This window comes from Spea bombifrons, chromosome 2 (assembly GCF_027358695.1).
Source record: "Spea bombifrons isolate aSpeBom1 chromosome 2, aSpeBom1.2.pri, whole genome shotgun sequence".
Lineage (NCBI taxonomy): Eukaryota > Metazoa > Chordata > Amphibia > Anura > Pelobatidae > Spea > Spea bombifrons.
The window spans coordinates 70,068,485-70,086,299 of record NC_071088.1 but is presented as its reverse complement, the minus strand read 5'-3'; the positions used below and the strand labels follow the sequence as shown (position 1 = coordinate 70,086,299).

Sequence of the window (17,815 nt, the reverse complement as noted above, 5' to 3'; positions counted from 1 at the left end):
CTGTGTGCTTCATTTTATATACCTAATAGCAATAGATGTGGCTGAAACAGCTAAACTCAATATCTAGGAGGGGTGTCCACATACTTTTGGTCATTTAGTGTACTGCCCAGTTTGTCAGTTGCTTCTTTCAAGAGGCAGACGAGCAGCATTTGGTTGTGCCAGTCAATTAACTTCCATGTCAGGTTGATCCTTCAGCTTTAGATGTATATATGGTTTTTGAACCATTTTGGTCATACAGGGTAGGGTCTCAGCAAAATATAGAATATACGAAGGTTCAAGCCACAAAACAACTCCAAGGTCTTAAAACAAGGGTTTACAGAAGCTCAATGTTCATGCAACAGAACTGAGCCCTGAAGGTCTGTGTTGGTTGATTTATAAAGGTCTAGTTCATTGATTATGCATGCGTGTCCCTATATACGCTCAAACATTTCAAAACATTGAGATTTCCAGAAGAGAAGTTAAGGCTATAATTATGCTATATTTATGTCAAGTAATTTTGTTAATGTGCGATGGAACAGCAGAACATAAAGCACAGTCATTTCATTGCACATTAAAGAAGGTAGAGACCCACTAAATTGCTAGCCAGCAGAGGGCCCTTTTAATATTTTTTTTTATTCTTTTTTCGTGTATATCGCTATAACTTCTACCACTTTCCACTCTATTGTCCAGGCTAAAAGGGCTTTCTTTGAAAGATGTTGTAGAATTGGATGCATGACTCCACAAGTTCGCCAGTCCTAATGCACCTATTTTTATTCAATTAAAATTCAATTAAATAACTCAGAAAACTGAAGCATCAAAGCTGACCAATCAAGGCTTGATTAACAGCGGAGCCTGTTACCATGGAGACATGTTTTCATAATGTTAATAATGATTGCTCTTGCTAAAGCAGAGGATGTTTCATCCATTAAAATGACTCTTGTAATTTTTTTCTTTAATAAAATAAAATACAATTCTCTAATAGCTTAATTTTTTTGTTTTGATTTTGAACGAAGAATTTGTGGTTGCCTAGAAAACAGCAGGGGTAATTTGAGAAAGAGAATTTTCAATGTTCCACTAAAGGAGGCAAACATTTACTCCTTAGATGCCAGGTCAGCATGGCACACACACCATTACAGACTACAAAATGACAGCAAAACAGAGATAATGGTAGGTAAAATTAGCTGTGATTCACATATTTAGAAAATATAGAACAATAATTAAGAAAGTTGAGACTAATATGTGTTGGCTTTCAAAGTGGGTGTTTAGAAAAAACAACAACTTTTTTGTGTTTTTAACTTTAGAAAGCATCAGGGCTGGTAATTCAAAGTGATAAAATATTTTACTCACGTCCATGTAAACCATATATGCAATAGATGAATGAATGGGACAGAATACCTCCTAACATTTCAAAATGTGAAAGAGGGACACTTTTTTTTATTTTAAATCTCGCGGAACTGATACAAGCAGTTGCACTTTACAATGTCGCGCTTGCATCGCCACTTAAAACACGCTTTGTTTTTGTCAGCACAGTCATGCATATTAAAATAACCAACACATTGAATTGAATTCCCATGAGGCTCAGCCAGACATACTACTTCCATAATGCTGGCTGGGCCTCATGGGAAGTGCAGCAACAGTAAAGCTGCAGATGCTAGCTGTGAACTAAAATTCCCATGATTCTCAGCCAGCCAGGTGTCCACCATAATGCTGGCTGAGCATCATTGGAAGTCCACAGCAGCAGAGATTTTTTTAAATTAAAAAAAGGCTAATGTTAGCCTTCCTCCCAGGACCCTTACACACTGCTTTTACACACACCTGCCCAAAAACACACATGTACACATACACTGCCTTTACACACACACATATACACACACACTGCCCTTACACACACACATACATGTATACTGCCCTTACACACACACATATACACTGCCCTTACACTCGCACATATACACATACACTGCCCTTACACACACACATATACATGTACACTGCCCTTAAACACACACACATATATATACATATACACTGCCCTTACACACCAGCTAACAAATACCTATACTGCTCTTACACACACCGGCCCACACACAAGCTTACAAAAACATACATACACATACACTGCCCTTACACCCCTTTCTCCTCATCTCTTACCTCTTCCACCATCCTTCTGTCTTCATCCTTCTGCCTTCATCTTTCTGCCTCCATCCTGCATCCTGTGGTGGGAGCGCGAGGCCTGTCACTTCAGACCTCGTTTTACTGCTCCCTCATCACTGATTAAGGAGCAGTAAAGTGAGGTTTGAAGTGACCGACTAGAGATTGTGATCTCCCAGCTAGCCTGCAGGCTGCAGCTGCTGATCGGGCATCTGTGCGCCAAGTTGAGTATCACTCTCGCCTCACCCTTCCTCTGCCCCTGCAAAGCGGGACAGAGGAAGGGATAGGCGGGACAGCAGGACACAGACCCGAAATCGGGACTGTCCTGCCTAAATCTGGACAGTTGGGGGACATGGTACAGGTCAATTGGGTTCCAAACACTAGTGGGCACTTGTTTTTGTATAAATAGGTCATACTATCAGGATATTTTGCTATCTTTAACCTCATGTTGAGCAATCCAGTAATTTTCATTGAGCCACAGCTCAACATTTGCTATATTTCTTCCATTCAAATATTCTACCATTATTGTACATAAAATGCAGGTGAAGCCAATATACTCTACTAAGAAACATAGTCACCCTCTCATAAGGATAAGTAGAATACGCATATTGATGATATGGTTTCTTGCAAATACAAGGCTTTCACATTATCTTCACTATAAGCAACTAAATCAATTATACAAGCCACAAGTGAAGTTAAAGACCCTTATAACTCAATCCTACCTTTCATCAAACAATCATCACTGATTGAACCATAACACATTGAGCATTCAAGACATAATACAATTGATCTGCCAGAGACTCTACATAAAATATCTTTTTTTTTGCGTGTGTTAGGTTATAGAAGATGTACTTACATGATCAATGAGCTCTTTGACCAAACCATTCCACTGGCCTTTTTCATCTTGGGATCCATATTTACCATCTTCTACCAGGCGTATGTCATAGTCAAACCCAAGGATTCCTGATATGTTCTTCAATAGGTCAATGCAAAAGCCCTCAAAACGGTCCTTGCCAAAAAGTGGAGTAGCAGACTTCTTAAACATCACATAAGGTTCTTCCTAGAGGTATTTGCAAAATAAAATACTGTTGGAAGATTCACAGATCTGGACTAAAAAAACACATTTATGTATTTAGACATCATTAAATCAAATTAGAACATGATAGCGTCATCTACAGACTGTGAAACCTTAAGAATTTGACCATATACCCCTTATATTAAAGGTCAACTTCTAATCAGACCTCAAATAAGATCCAGATCCCCCGCAGCGCTGCAGGGAACCTGGATCCTCCTCTCTGGTAGCCGGCGGACGTCTGTGCGATGCGCGCAGACAGCCTCCGCTGCTGCCGGCACTTTCTCTGGGGCTTCCATGACAGAGCGCCGGCATTACATAACCTTCTGGCGTTCATTCATAGAAGCCCCAGCGGAAGTGCCGCCAGCAGCAATGGAGGCTGTCTGCACGCACCGCGCAGGCCTCCACCGGCTGCCCCACTAGACACCAAGGAATCTGAAGCACAGGGGACGAGTCTAGGGATGCACTGGTAAGTCAGGGGAGGGTAAGAATGTCATATGGGGGTATAAGGGCTTTTTGGAGGCAGAGTGGCATATAGGGGGTTAAAATGAATATCAGGGAGGCAGAGGGGCATAAAAGGGGTTAAAAGGAATATCAGGGAGGCAGAGTTCCATATAGGGGGTTAAAAGGAATATCAGCGAGGCAGAGTGGCATATAGTTTACATGTGAATTAATATTTACTAGTAAAACTTTTTTGTTATAGGGTATCTTATGACCCTTGGATTGACATAAGAGATATATATTAGACTTGGGCACCAGGGGGCTCTTCGTGTTCGTCTTCGTGCTCGTCTTCGGGGAAAAAAAAATCTTCGTATTCCGCGAATATTCGCCCGTTCCTGTCTTCTCTTCGGGCGAATATTCGCGGACATTCTTCGTGCTCGTTTAATCTTCGTTTTCTTCCTGGTTGCCTAGCAGGGGTTAATACGGGGTTAATAACACATCACAGCAGCAGCAGCTGCCGTGAAGGTACGTGTGTGCAGCTCTATTGGTCGTTTCGGCAGGGGGCTGGTCTGGCATCAACGAGTGAATTGCAGAACTGCAGAATGCACTTCATTCGTTGATGGCAGGCGAGCCCCCTGCCGAAACGACCAATAGAGTTGCACACACATACCGAGGTGTACTGTCCATAGATGTTTAATAAAAGAATAGGGAATATTTTACATTTTTAAATTGATTTTGGACCACTTTACATGCCTAACATTTGCTACCTATTTACAATGGCATACTTTGCAACAACCCAACTTACTTATTGGACAGGACTGGAAAATAGCAGGACTGTCCACCAAAATCTTGGGTGTGTTGGCAGGTATGCTGATGGAAAAATGTTGGACAAGAACTAAAAAATAGCTTAGGGTTAATGTACGGTTATGTTTAAGATTAGTAGCAGTGCACTGGTTTGGTTAAAGATGGATTATGTCTAAATAATAATAATTTAATTTTAATGTTTTTTTTTTAAAAAAAATAGGGGTTTATTTAAATGTATTTTAAAGTTAGATTTATTATTTAGTACTTGATTATATTTATTAAATGTTTATAGTAGCGTTACCTACCGAGCTATACCTACCTATGTGTATTTGCATTTTGCATACCTAGTTTAGCTAAATTAGATGGGACAGGACTGGAAAAAAGCAGGACTGTCCCTGAAAAAGTTGGGTCTGTTGGCAGGTATGTGGATGGAAAAATGTTATAGGGTGAAGTGTGAGTTATAGTGTTAATGTAATGCTATTAGTGAGTGAAGGCCAGGGCAAATAACAAGGAAAAGGTCCTTGTGTTTTGTGCATTGTAAGTGTGTGTGTATGTGTGTTATGTGTGATGTCACTGTGTGTTATATGTGTTATATGTGTTATTGTGTGTGTTATGTTTGGTTGGTTGTGTATCAGAAGGAAAATAATGAAATGGAAAAGGAAATGGGAAAGGCAAATGAGTGGGCAATTGGCGACCCGCTCACCTGTTTCACCCCAGGGCAAAGCACCCAAACACTGTCAGTCTTAGACGTTTGGCAGCAGACTTCCAGAGCTCAGACACAAGGCCCTAGCGTAAGCTGGCCACTCCGGCGGAGGTAGCAGGCGTTGCCACACCGCAAACAGAGGCAGCCAGGGGGGAGAAACTGCCCTTACCATTAGGGACATTTTGGGCATGACTCTAGCCAGGAAGCGAACTGGCAGAGAAGAGATGCTGGCACCACCACCAGCAGCAGCATTGAAAAATGGGAAAGGCGAATGAGTGGGCAATTGGCGACCCACTCACCTGTTTCACCCCAGGGCAAAGCACCCAAACACTGTCAGTCTTAGACGTTTGGCAGCAGACTTCCAGAGCTCAGACACAAGGCCCTAGCGTAAGCTGGCCACTCCGGCGGAGGTAGCAGGCGTTGCCACACCGCAAACAGAGGCAGCCAGGGGGGAGAAACTGCCCTTACCATTAGGGACATTTTGGGCATGACTCTAGCCAGGAAGCGAACTGGCAGAGAAGAGATGCTGGCACCACCACCAGCAGCAGCATTGAAAACTGAAAAGGCGAATGAGTGGGCAATTGGCGACCCACTCACCTGTTTCACCCCAGGGCAAAGCACCCAAACACTGTCAGTCTTAAACGTTTGGCAGCAGACTTCCAGAGCTCAGACACAAGGCCCTAGCGTAAGCTGGCCACTCCGGCGGAGGTAGCAGGCGTTGCCACACCGCAGACAGAGGCAGCCAGGGGGGAGAAACTGCCCTTACCATTAGGGACATTTGATTCATGACACTAGCCAGGAAGCGAACTGGCATCGAAGAGACACTGGCACCACCACCAGCAGCAGCAGCAGCAGCAGAATTGGGAAAGGCGAATGAGTGGGCAATTGGCGACCCACTCACCTGTTTCACCCCAGGGCAAAGCACCCAAACACTGTCAGTCTTAAACGTTTGGCAGCAGACTTCCAGAGCTCAGACACAAGGCCCTAGCGTAAGCTGGCCACTCCGGCGGAGGTAGCAGGCGTTGCCACACCGCAGACAGAGGCAGCCAGGGGGGAGAAACTGCCCTTACCATTAGGGACATTTGATTCATGACACTAGCCAGGAAGCGAACTGGCAGAGAAGAGACACTGGCACCACCACCAGCAGCAGCAGCAGAATTGGGAAAGGCGAATGAGTGGGCAATTGGCGACCCACTCACCTGTTTCACCCCAGGGCAAAGCACCCAAACACTGTCAGTCTTAGACGTTTGGCAGCAGACTTCCAGAGCTCAGACACAAGGCCCTAGCGTAAGCTGGCCACTCCGGCGGAGGTAGCAGGCGTTGCCACACCGCAGACAGAGGCAGCCAGGGGGGAGAAACTGCCCTTACAATTAGGGACATTTTGGGCATGACTCTAGCCAGGAAGCGAACTGGCAGAGAAGAGATGCTGGCACCACCACCACCACCACCACCACCAGCAGCATTGAAAAATTGGAAAGGCGAATGAGTGGGCAATTGGCGACCCACTCACCTGTTTCACCCCAGGGCAAAGCACCCAAACACTGTCAGTCTTAGACGTTTGGCAGCAGACTTCCAGAGCTCAGACACTAGGCCCTAGCGTAAGCTGGCCACTCCGGCGGAGGTAGCAGGCGTTGCCACACCGCAGACAGAGGCAGCCAGGGGGGAGAAACTGCCCTTACCATTAGGGACATTTGATTCATGACACTAGCCAGGAAGCGAACTGGCATCGAAGAGACACTGGCACCACCACCAGCAGCAGCAGCAGAATTGGGAAAGGCGAATGAGTGGGCAATTGGCGACCCACTCACCTGTTTCACCCCAGGGCAAAGCACCCAAACACTGTCAGTCTTAGACGTTTGGCAGCAGACTTCCAGAGCTCAGACACTAGGCCCTAGCGTAAGCTGGCCACTCCGGCGGAGGTAGCAGGCGTTGCCACACCGCAGACAGAGGCAGCCAGGGGGGAGAAACTGCCCTTACCATTAGGGACATTTGATTCATGACACTAGCCAGGAAGCGAACTGGCATCGAAGAGACACTGGCACCACCAGCAGCAGCAGCAGCAGCAGAATTGGGAAAGGCGAATGAGTGGGCAATTGGCGACCCACTCACCTGTTTCACCCCAGGGCAAAGCACCCAAACACTGTCAGTCTTAGACGTTTGGCAGCAGACTTCCAGAGCTCAGACACTAGGCCCTAGCGTAAGCTGGCCACTCCGGCGGAGGTAGCAGGCGTTGCCACACCGCAGACAGAGGCAGCCAGGGGGGAGAAACTGCCCTTACCATTAGGGACATTTGATTCATGACACTAGCCAGGAAGCGAACTGGCATCGAAGAGACACTGGCACCACCAGCAGCAGCAGCAGCAGCAGAATTGGGAAAGGCGAATGAGTGGGCAATTGGCGACCCACTCACCTGTTTCACCCCAGGACAAAGCACCCAAACACTGTCAGTCTTAGACGTTTGGCAGCAGACTTCCAGAGCTCAGACACTAGGCCCTAGCGTAAGCTGGCCACTCCGGCGGAGGTAGCAGGCGTTGCCACACCGCAGACAGAGGCAGCCAGGGGGGAGAAACTGCCCTTACCATTAGGGACATTTGATTCATGACACTAGCCAGGAAGCGAACTGGCATCGAAGAGACACTGGCACCACCAGCAGCAGCAGCAGCAGCAGAATTGGGAAAGGCGAATGAGTGGGCAATTGGCGACCCACTCACCTGTTTCACCCCAGGGCAAAGCACCCAAACACTGTCAGTCTTAGACGTTTGGCAGCAGACTTCCAGAGCTCAGACACTAGGCCCTAGCGTAAGCTGGCCACTCCGGCGGAGGTAGCAGGCGTTGCCACACCGCAGACAGAGGCAGCCAGGGGGGAGAAACTGCCCTTACCATTAGGGACATTTGATTCATGACACTAGCCAGGAAGCGAACTGGCATCGAAGAGACACTGGCACCACCAGCAGCAGCAGCAGCAGCAGAATTGGGAAAGGCGAATGAGTGGGCAATTGGCGACCCACTCACCTGTTTCACCCCAGGGCAAAGCACCCAAACACTGTCAGTCTTAGACGTTTGGCAGCAGACTTCCAGAGCTCAGACACTAGGCCCTAGCGTAAGCTGGCCACTCCGGCGGAGGTAGCAGGCGTTGCCACACCGCAGACAGAGGCAGCCAGGGGGGAGAAACTGCCCTTACCATTAGGGACATTTGATTCATGACACTAGCCAGGAAGCGAACTGGCATCGAAGAGACACTGGCACCACCAGCAGCAGCAGCAGCAGCAGAATTGGGAAAGGCGAATGAGTGGGCAATTGGCGACCCACTCACCTGTTTCACCCCAGGGCAAAGCACCCAAACACTGTCAGTCTTAGACGTTTGGCAGCAGACTTCCAGAGCTCAGACACTAGGCCCTAGCGTAAGCTGGCCACTCCGGCGGAGGTAGCAGGCGTTGCCACACCGCAGACAGACGCAGCCAGAGGGGAGAAACTGCCCTTACCACTAGGGACATTTTGGGCATGACTCTAGCCAGGAAGCGAACTGGCAGAGAAGAGATGCTGGCACCACCACCAGCAGCAGCATTGAAAAGGCGAATGAGTGGGCAATTGGCGACCCACTCACCTGTTTCACCCCAGGGCAAAGCATCCAAACACTGTCAGTCCTTGGCGTTTGGGAGCGGACTTCCAGAGCTCAGACACAAGGCCCTAGCGTAAGCTGGCCACTCCGGCGGAGGTAGCAGGCGTTGCCACACCGCAAACAGAGGCAGCCAGGGGGGAGAAACTGCCCTTACCATAAGGGACAATTAAGGCATGACACTAGCCAGGAAGCGAACTGGCAGAGAAGAGATGCTGGCACCACCAGCAGCAGCAGCAGCAGCAGCAGCAGCATTGGAAAAGGCAAATGAGTGGGCAATTGACAACCCGCTCACCTGTTTCACCCCAGGGCAAAGCATCCAAAGACTGTCAGTCCTTGGCGTTTGGGAGCGGACTTCCAGAGCTCAGACACAAGGCCCTAGCGTAAGCTGGCTACATTGGCGGAGGTAGCAGGCGTTGCCACACCGCAGCAAGTGCAACCAGGGGGGAGAAACTGCCCTTACCATAAGGGACATTTGAGGCATGACACTAGCCAGGAAGCGAACTGGCAGAGAAGAGACACTGGCACCACCACCAGCAGCAGCATTGGAAAAGGCGAATGAGTGGGCAATTGACGACCCGCTCACCTGTTTCACCCCAGGGCAAAGCATCCAAACACTGTCAGTCCTTGGCGTTTGGGAGCGGACTTCCAGAACTCAGACACAAGGCCCTAGCGTAAGCTGGCTACATTGGCGGAGGTAGCAGGCGTTGCCACACCGCAGCAAGTGCAACCAGGGGGGAGAAACTGCCCTTACCATAAGGGACATTTGAGGCATGACACTAGCCAGGAAGCGAACTGGCATCGAAGAGACACTGGCACCACCACCAGCAGCAGCAGCAGAATTGGAAAAGGCGAATGAGTGGGCAATTGACGACCCGCTCACCTGTTTCACCCCAGGGCAAAGCATCCAAAGACTGTCAGTCCTTGGCGTTTGGGAGCGGACTTCCAGAACTCAGACACAAGGCCCTAGCGTAAGCTGGCTACACCGGCGGAGGTAGCAGGCGTTGCCACACCGCAGCAAGTGCAACCAGGGGGGAGAAACTACCCTCACCATCAGGGACATTCGAGGCATGACACTAGCCAGGAAGCGAACTGGCATTGAAGAGAGACACTGGCACCACCACCAGCAGCAGCAGAATTGGGAAAGGCGAATGAGTGGGCAATTGACGACCCGCTCACCTGTTTCACCCCAGGGCAAAGCATCCAAACACTGTCAGTCCTTGGCGTTTGGGAGCGGACTTCCAGAGCTCAGACACAAGGCCCTAGCGTAAGCTGGCTACATTGGCGGAGGTAGCAGGCGTTGCCACACCGCAGCAAGTGCAACCAGGGGGGAGAAACTACCCTCACCATCAGGGACATTCGAGGCATGACACTAGCCAGGAAGCGAACTGGCATTGAAGAGAGACACTGGCACCACCACCAGCAGCAGCAGAATTGGGAAAGGCGAATGAGTGGGCAATTGACGACCCGCTCACCTGTTTCACCCCAGGGCAAAGCATCCAAACACTGTCAGTCCTTGGCGTTTGGGAGCGGACTTCCAGAGCTCAGACACAAGGCCCTAGCGTAAGCTGGCTACATTGGCGGAGGTAGCAGGCGTTGCCACACCGCAGCAAGTGCAACCAGGGGGGAGAAACTACCCTCACCATCAGGGACATTCGAGGCATGACACTAGCCAGGAAGCGAACTGGCATTGAAGAGAGACACTGGCACCACCACCAGCAGCAGCAGAATTGGGAAAGGCGAATGAGTGGGCAATTGACGACCCGCTCACCTGTTTCACCCCAGGGCAAAGCATCCAAACACTGTCAGTCCTTGGCGTTTGGGAGCGGACTTCCAGAGCTCAGACACAAGGCCCTAGCGTAAGCTGGCTACATTGGCGGAGGTAGCAGGCGTTGCCACACCGCAGCAAGTGCAACCAGGGGGGAGAAACTACCCTCACCATCAGGGACATTCGAGGCATGACACTAGCCAGGAAGCGAACTGGCATTGAAGAGAGACACTGGCACCACCACCAGCAGCAGCAGAATTGGGAAAGGCGAATGAGTGGGCAATTGACGACCCGCTCACCTGTTTCACCCCAGGGCAAAGCATCCAAACACTGTCAGTCCTTGGCGTTTGGGAGCGGACTTCCAGAGCTCAGACACAAGGCCCTAGCGTAAGCTGGCTACATTGGCGGAGGTAGCAGGCGTTGCCACACCGCAGCAAGTGCAACCAGGGGGGAGAAACTACCCTCACCATCAGGGACATTCGAGGCATGACACTAGCCAGGAAGCGAACTGGCATTGAAGAGAGACACTGGCACCACCACCAGCAGCAGCAGAATTGGGAAAGGCGAATGAGTGGGCAATTGACGACCCGCTCACCTGTTTCACCCCAGGGCAAAGCATCCAAGCACTGTCAGTCCTTGGCGTTTGGGAGCAGACCTACAGAACTCAGACACAAGGCCCTAGCATAAGCTAGCTACACCGGCGGAGGTAGCAGGCGTTGCCACACCGCAGCAAGTGCAACCAGGGGGGAGAAACTACCCTTTCCATTAGGGACATCTGAGGCATGATTTCAGCCAGGAAGCGAACTGGCAAAAGATACTGGCACCACCACCAGCAGCAGCGTTGGAAACGGAAAAAGGTGAATGAGTGGGCAATTGACGACCCACTCACCTGTTTCACCCCAGGGCAAAGCATCCAAAGACTGTCAGTCCTAGGCGTTTGGGAGCGGACTTACAGAGCTCAGACACTAGGCCCTAGCGTAAATTGGCTACACCAGCGGAGGTAGCAGGCATTGCCACACCGCAGCAAGTGCAACCAGGGGGAGAAACTACCTTAAACATTAGAGAGAAAAAATTTAACTTTCCAAGCTAAGAGCTGGGTAACCCAATTTGGGCAGATTGAATTTAAGAAAGGCAATCTGCTCCATGAGATGAGGTGCCATGCGTGAGCGCTGTGGACTCAGTATGTTTCCAGTCATAGAAAACACGCGCTCACTTTGAACAGTGGTTGGCGGACATGATAGAAGCTGCTGCGCAACCCATGAGAGTGCAGGCCACACACTCTTCTTTTCATCCCAGTAGCTAAGAGGATCAACATTAGGAGCAGAAGGAACTTCACAGAGGTAAAGTTTGACCATTTCAGCAGCACTACTCTCCTTTCTGCTGCTAGCTCTGTCAGATGGTCCAACTATACTGCCAAGTGCCTCTTCCCAAAACGCAGCTGCTCCACTCAGCTGTGTTGTGCTGCTTGTGGCACTGCTGCTGATGCTGCTGCTAGGGGTAGCAGACCACATCATCTCTTCCTCCTCCTGCACCTCACCCTCCTCGGACAGCATTCCCATTTTACGCTGCCAGTCACGCACCTTGTTGACCAATTGCTCCCGGTAGCTACTGAGAACATTGAATTTCAAAGCTAGCTTTCCCTTAATTCTTGGATCACAAAGGCACGCTAGCATCATTTCGGGACTCTCTTCCATTCGCTTGCGAAGGTGTACTTTTAGCAGATCCTTCAGCTTCCTGACTATGGCTGCTACGTCAGGATGTAGAGTGCCACCTTGAACAGCCTCACGGTTTCCAAGGAACACATCCATCTTGCTGCCTAGATGGGAGAACACTGGGATTACCTGGGCCAGACTGGCAGTGTTTGAGCTTAAATTTTCTGTGGCATCCCTGAATGGTTTAAGGACTGCCACTAGCTGGGCGATCACTGTCCAATCCTCCCTATTCAATGGAGAGGTAATCCCTATATTGTGCTCTGAGGCAAGATTATGGATTGCCCTCTGCTGCTCCAAAATCCTCTCTAGCATGTCTAACGTGGAGTTCCACCGTGTACTGACATCCTGACGTAGGCAGTGTACGGGAAGACCTGACCTCTCTTGCTCTTCCCTCAAAAGTTGGCTAGCCTTAACACTATGGTGAAAGTGCCCAGCGATCTTTCTGCAGCGGGACAGAACTACTGCTGCCACATTAGTTCCTTCTGACATTGCTGCCTTCACTACAAGATGGATGATGTGGGCTGCACAGCGCACACCAACAATATGACCATCTCGCAGCGCTTTCACCATATTGGCACCTCCGTCAGTTACCACAAAACCAACTTCAACATTGGTGCCCGCCTCTGCTCCCACCCAAAGGCTAAACATTTTCCTAATCGCATGCAGAATATTTTGGGAAGTGTGCTTTTCATCCATCACTTCTGCATGGAGAAGGAATGATCGGTAGCCTGCTGCAGCAACTTCCTTAGACACACCGGGCTGCCACCAGTGTGCTGTCAAAGAAAGAAAGGCATGCTGGGCGCTAGGTGCACTCCACAAATCTGTAGTGAAATGAACACACTGACCAGCAGCCTTGGAAAGCTCCTCTTTCACTGCTGCAACACAGGACCGATACAGCGAGGGGACAATGTTCCTGCTGAAAGTGGAACGTGACGGAACTGTGTATTGTGGAGCCACAGCCGCCATCAATTGTTTGAAAGGCTCCCCTTCAATCATGGAGAAGGATGCCCCTCCAACAGCAATGAACTGACCAATAAGTCGCGTTACTTTATTGGCCTGCTGTTTGGGCATCGTTCTCTTGGAGTGGAATGCCCCAAATTCTTCCAGGGTGGGCTGGGCATGCAGTGCTCCAACCTGCCTTGGTCTCTGGCTGCCAGCACTAGTTGCTGCTGCTTCTGCTGCTGCTGCTGCTATTGGCTCAGAAGAAGAAGCTGTTGGGGTTTTTCCACGGCCACCAGCTATGCTGCCTGCACTAAGTTTTACCTCTGCATCTTTCCCCAATAGCACAGCGTTGTGTTGAGTGCTGAGGTGATGCTTCATGCTAGCACTGGTAAAATGGCCAGACACTTTCCCTCTGCTTATTAGCTTCCCACAATGTTTGCACTTTCCATAGCGCCCTTCTTCAACATTTTCAAAGTGCTCCCAAATTGGGGCGCGCATAGCCTTGGAGTGTGCCTTGGGTGCTGCTCTTACTGCTCGGGGTGGATGAACAGAGGCAGAACTAGTGGTGGTGGGACTGGTGGTAACAGTACTGGCCATAGTGGGACTGCTAATTGCTTTAGATTTGCTAGGTTTTGCTGCTGCTGCTGGTGGTGGTGATGGTGATGATCGTAGCGGAGAAGGTGGAGGCTCAGGGGAAAATTGTGCACTAGTCATTTGGACACTGCTCCCTGAGGAATCTGATTCCTGACCACTCATCTCCTCTACTTCCTCTGGCTCATAGTCTAGCTCTTCATTAGCCAGATCGAATGGAATTCCTGCTAGGCTGGAGCTAAGACTGATATCGTCGTGAGACTCGTGACTAGTAGTAGTGCGAGCAGGAAGAATAGACTCTGCACTTGGCCTCTCAGTCTCAGGCTCCTCTGCTACCTCGCTAGGTGGAGTTCCACTATGTGTAGCCCTCTCTCTAACTGTCTTTACAAAAATTTTGTAAGGACTTGGTGGCTTGCTAGAGGTACTAGGAGGACATGGCGTGGCGGTACCAGTGGGAACAGTAGGCGCAGCACTAGTGGTGGTAGAGGCGGTAGAGGTGGGGGTGGTGGTGGTGGTTTTCCCTACAAAGGAATGAGATCGCTTTGGTTTGGGACCCCTCTGAGTCTTGCTGCTAATTTGGCTCTGCTTGGTACCTTGCATGCTGCTGGTGGATGGGGAAGATGCTGCTTGGGGCAAAAGGCACTTCTTTTTAGTCACTGGGCTGGTACTACTTGTGCTACCCTTTAACTTTGAACGTGCTTCTGGTGCTTTAGGCTTTCCGTAAAAAACCATAGAGCTTGTGGGCCTAGCCGCACTACTACTGCCTGCTTTTGGTGCCTTTCCTTTACTTGATGATCCTTCAAGCAATGCTTCCCCAAATGATAAGCGAGAGCTTGGCCTACTTGGCCGACTAGACTGACGCAAAGGCTGCATCTTAGAACTGGTGGTGGTGCTGGTGGTGGTGCTGGTGGTGGTGGTGGTGGTGGTAGATGGAGCTTGTCCCTCCTTAGTCCCAAAAGGAGGATCCATTTCAAATTTTGTGTTGTGTGTGTAGTGTAGTGTAGTGTAGTGTAGTGTAGTGTAGTGTTTAAAAAACTATAAAAAAAAATAAAAAAATAAAAATAAAAAAAAGGAAAAACGAATTAAAGACAAAAAAATTAGAGGAAGTTCTCTTCAGTGCTACTGCTTAAAAAGTAAAACTATGCACTACTGCACTGTGCTGTGTGCAATCTGCCAAAATCCTAAAGTTATTTAAATTATTAACTCAAGATTAACTATTTAATAACTAGCAGTATTTTATTTTTAATTTGAATTTACACGGGCCTAAGAGCTTAGCCTACTACTATGCTAGCCTAAAGCTATATTTCCTTACTATAAGTCTACCTCTAGGCAGACGCTCTCAAACCCACTAAGCTAAAGTGAGGTTAAATCAGATTCAGTATATGATTTATTAATTAATATTAAGTTATATAATATTAATAGATTAGAACTAATTTACTTATATATTATGTATTATAGATAGAAGAATATAGATTATGAATTAGAATTTAGAATTAGAATTACTTATATTATAGATTATGAATTAGAATATTATTATTTATAATATATTATAGATTAAGATTAAAGAAGATTAGAATTATTTTAGTACTACAGCTAGTAGCTTGAAGCTTTGCTTAGTACAGCTCGTCACAGTCAATTTTTCTTGAAAAGAATTAGAAATAAAATAAAATGTCACAGCAAAACAGTTATCTTCACTGCTTGCTGCACTCACTAGCCCAACAAGTTCACTTCACTGATGGACTGAGGTGAGCAAAACACTAAGGGTACTTTTAATAAAATTGAAATAAAATGTAAAATAAATGAGAAAATCTTTGCAAAACAGTTAACGTCACTGCTTGCTGATCAAAAAAAAACACAGCACTTATGCGGCTGCACTCACTAGCCCAACAAGTTCACTTCACTGATGGACTGAGGTGAGCAAAACAAATGAAATAAAATGAAAGATTAATTAAGAAAAATTGACTTGGTCTCTTACTGTTGCTAAAACAAAGCACAAACTATAGAGCTGCAGCACCAGTACTAATAAGATTAGCTGAACTATACGCTAGTAGTAATTAATTAATATTATTACTTTTATTTATAGCTAATTTAATTAACTATTAAGATAAGAAAGAATTAGAGAATTATTGATATTACTGATTTTAGATTAGACACTAGTAGATGTTCTGAATGTCTACAGTACACTCTACACTAGTATACTATTACTAACTATAACTGACAAATATATATATTTTATAATGAATTCAATTATTAATTATATTAATTAATATTACTGATTTTAAATTAGACACTAGTAGATGAATGTCTACAGTACACTCTACACTAGTATACTATAGTATATATATATATATGACTGACAAATATATATATATATATATAATATTATAATGAACTATTAAATTATAGATTCTATTAAATTGTAATTTATAAATTCTATTTAATTTATTTAAGCAGGACAGGCAATAGGCACTAGTGCCAGCCCAGGGCAAGGGCACCCCAGTGCCACTGAGGCACTGGGTGCACTGTCAACTCAACAGCACTTACACTAAAGTTGATGACAAATTAATTTTAAAAAAATTAAATTAATCAAATTATTATTATTAAATATATTAATTAAGTAGCACTGAAGTGAGGATGAAGTACACAGTGAGAAATGGCAGGCTAAGGCTTACCAGTCTCACACAGAACAGAACAATCTCTCTCTGTAACGCTCGGATGCAGCACAGCAGTGTTGCCAAAGCAGTCACAGCGAAAAATGAATGGATCTCTCAGGCAAGCTCTGGTCTTATAAAGGCGCCTTCAGAATTCAAAAAACAGCAGCACAGGCATTGGACGAGACCCTTAGCGTTACGTCACAAGAGTGAGCTGATTGGACAGACGAGGATCAGCTCACTCCTGTTTGAAATTTTGGCGGTTGCGCGGCAAAAACGAAGACGATCACGAAGAATCTTCGATTCTTCGTGATTGTGAGTCTTCGTCTTCGCCTACGGTTTGCCGGCACTGTATTCTGTTCTACGTTCCTTCGGAACGAACAAAAAAACGGCCTCTTCGTGCTCGTTTTCATGTTCGCCCGAAGACGAATGCACAAGTCTAATATATATGCACATTTAAATGGACACTTTCACCTATATAGCATCATAGATTTTTTTTCTCCTATTATTATTATCTTTTATTTATATAGCAACAGCAATTTACACAGGGCTTAATACAATACAGATATTAAAGGGGTATGACAAGACGAGAATTGACAGACTAAGACAAACTGATACATTAGGTAGAGAGGGCCCTGCTCGCAAGCTTACAATTTTGAGACTAGCTAACTGAAGTCCATGAGGAAAACCTAAACATAAATGTATACCTTATTTCTTCTATACCTAACATCATCCAGTGCTTTTTTGTACTTGTCAGTGTTTCTCTCATCTCATACCATTAACCAGCTTTTACGTAGAAATTAAAGCCAAATAGGTATGTAAAGTTGAAGAGATGTTAATCTATCATAGTTTCATTGAGGTAGATGCCTAGAAACTTAGACCAGTCATGAAAAAGTTTAAAGAACTAGCAGATGAGTTACGTTGCTGTACCACAGAGAAGGTTACAAACTGGAACATACTGTGTCTGCAAAATTCCATGTACAGACATGTCAAATAAAGGTATTTATAGTAACGTGTAAATGTGTGCCATAATTAGCAAGAGAACAGCTTTTATAATGTATAAGCTACTATAAATTTTCATGTAGAAGAGTACATTTTTTAACAGCAAAGGACATTTAAATATATATTTTGTTATCATATTTTTTGACTTCACATTCACAGAAGGTTTCCATAATTATTATTAAAAAACATTCAAACATTAAATTTTAAAGCTATTTTTCTAAATTGACTTCTTGGCCAAAAGTCCTCTCACGGCTGTGCAATTGCTATTGCGTGTATATCTAAGAGCAGTATCTGAGGGTTAGGTCATAGATTTCTTGTTGAACAAGTAACTTCAATATTAACAACAGAAAAAGGGAAACTCAAATAGGAAATCGGCCATCTAC

The 17,815-nt window shown here is 46.7% G+C and overlaps 1 protein-coding gene across 1 annotated transcript in view; it reads right to left on the bottom strand.

Moving 5' to 3' along the window:
• LOC128472748 (glutamate receptor ionotropic, kainate 3) overlaps positions 1-17,815 on the bottom strand; it is a 206,578-nt gene that overhangs the window by 47,768 nt on the left and 140,995 nt on the right. Inside the window, exon 10 of the mRNA XM_053454688.1 lies at positions 2,987-3,190. Coding sequence (XP_053310663.1) covers positions 2,987-3,190 — 204 coding nt within the window. The remainder of the gene's footprint in view (positions 1-2,986; positions 3,191-17,815) is intronic.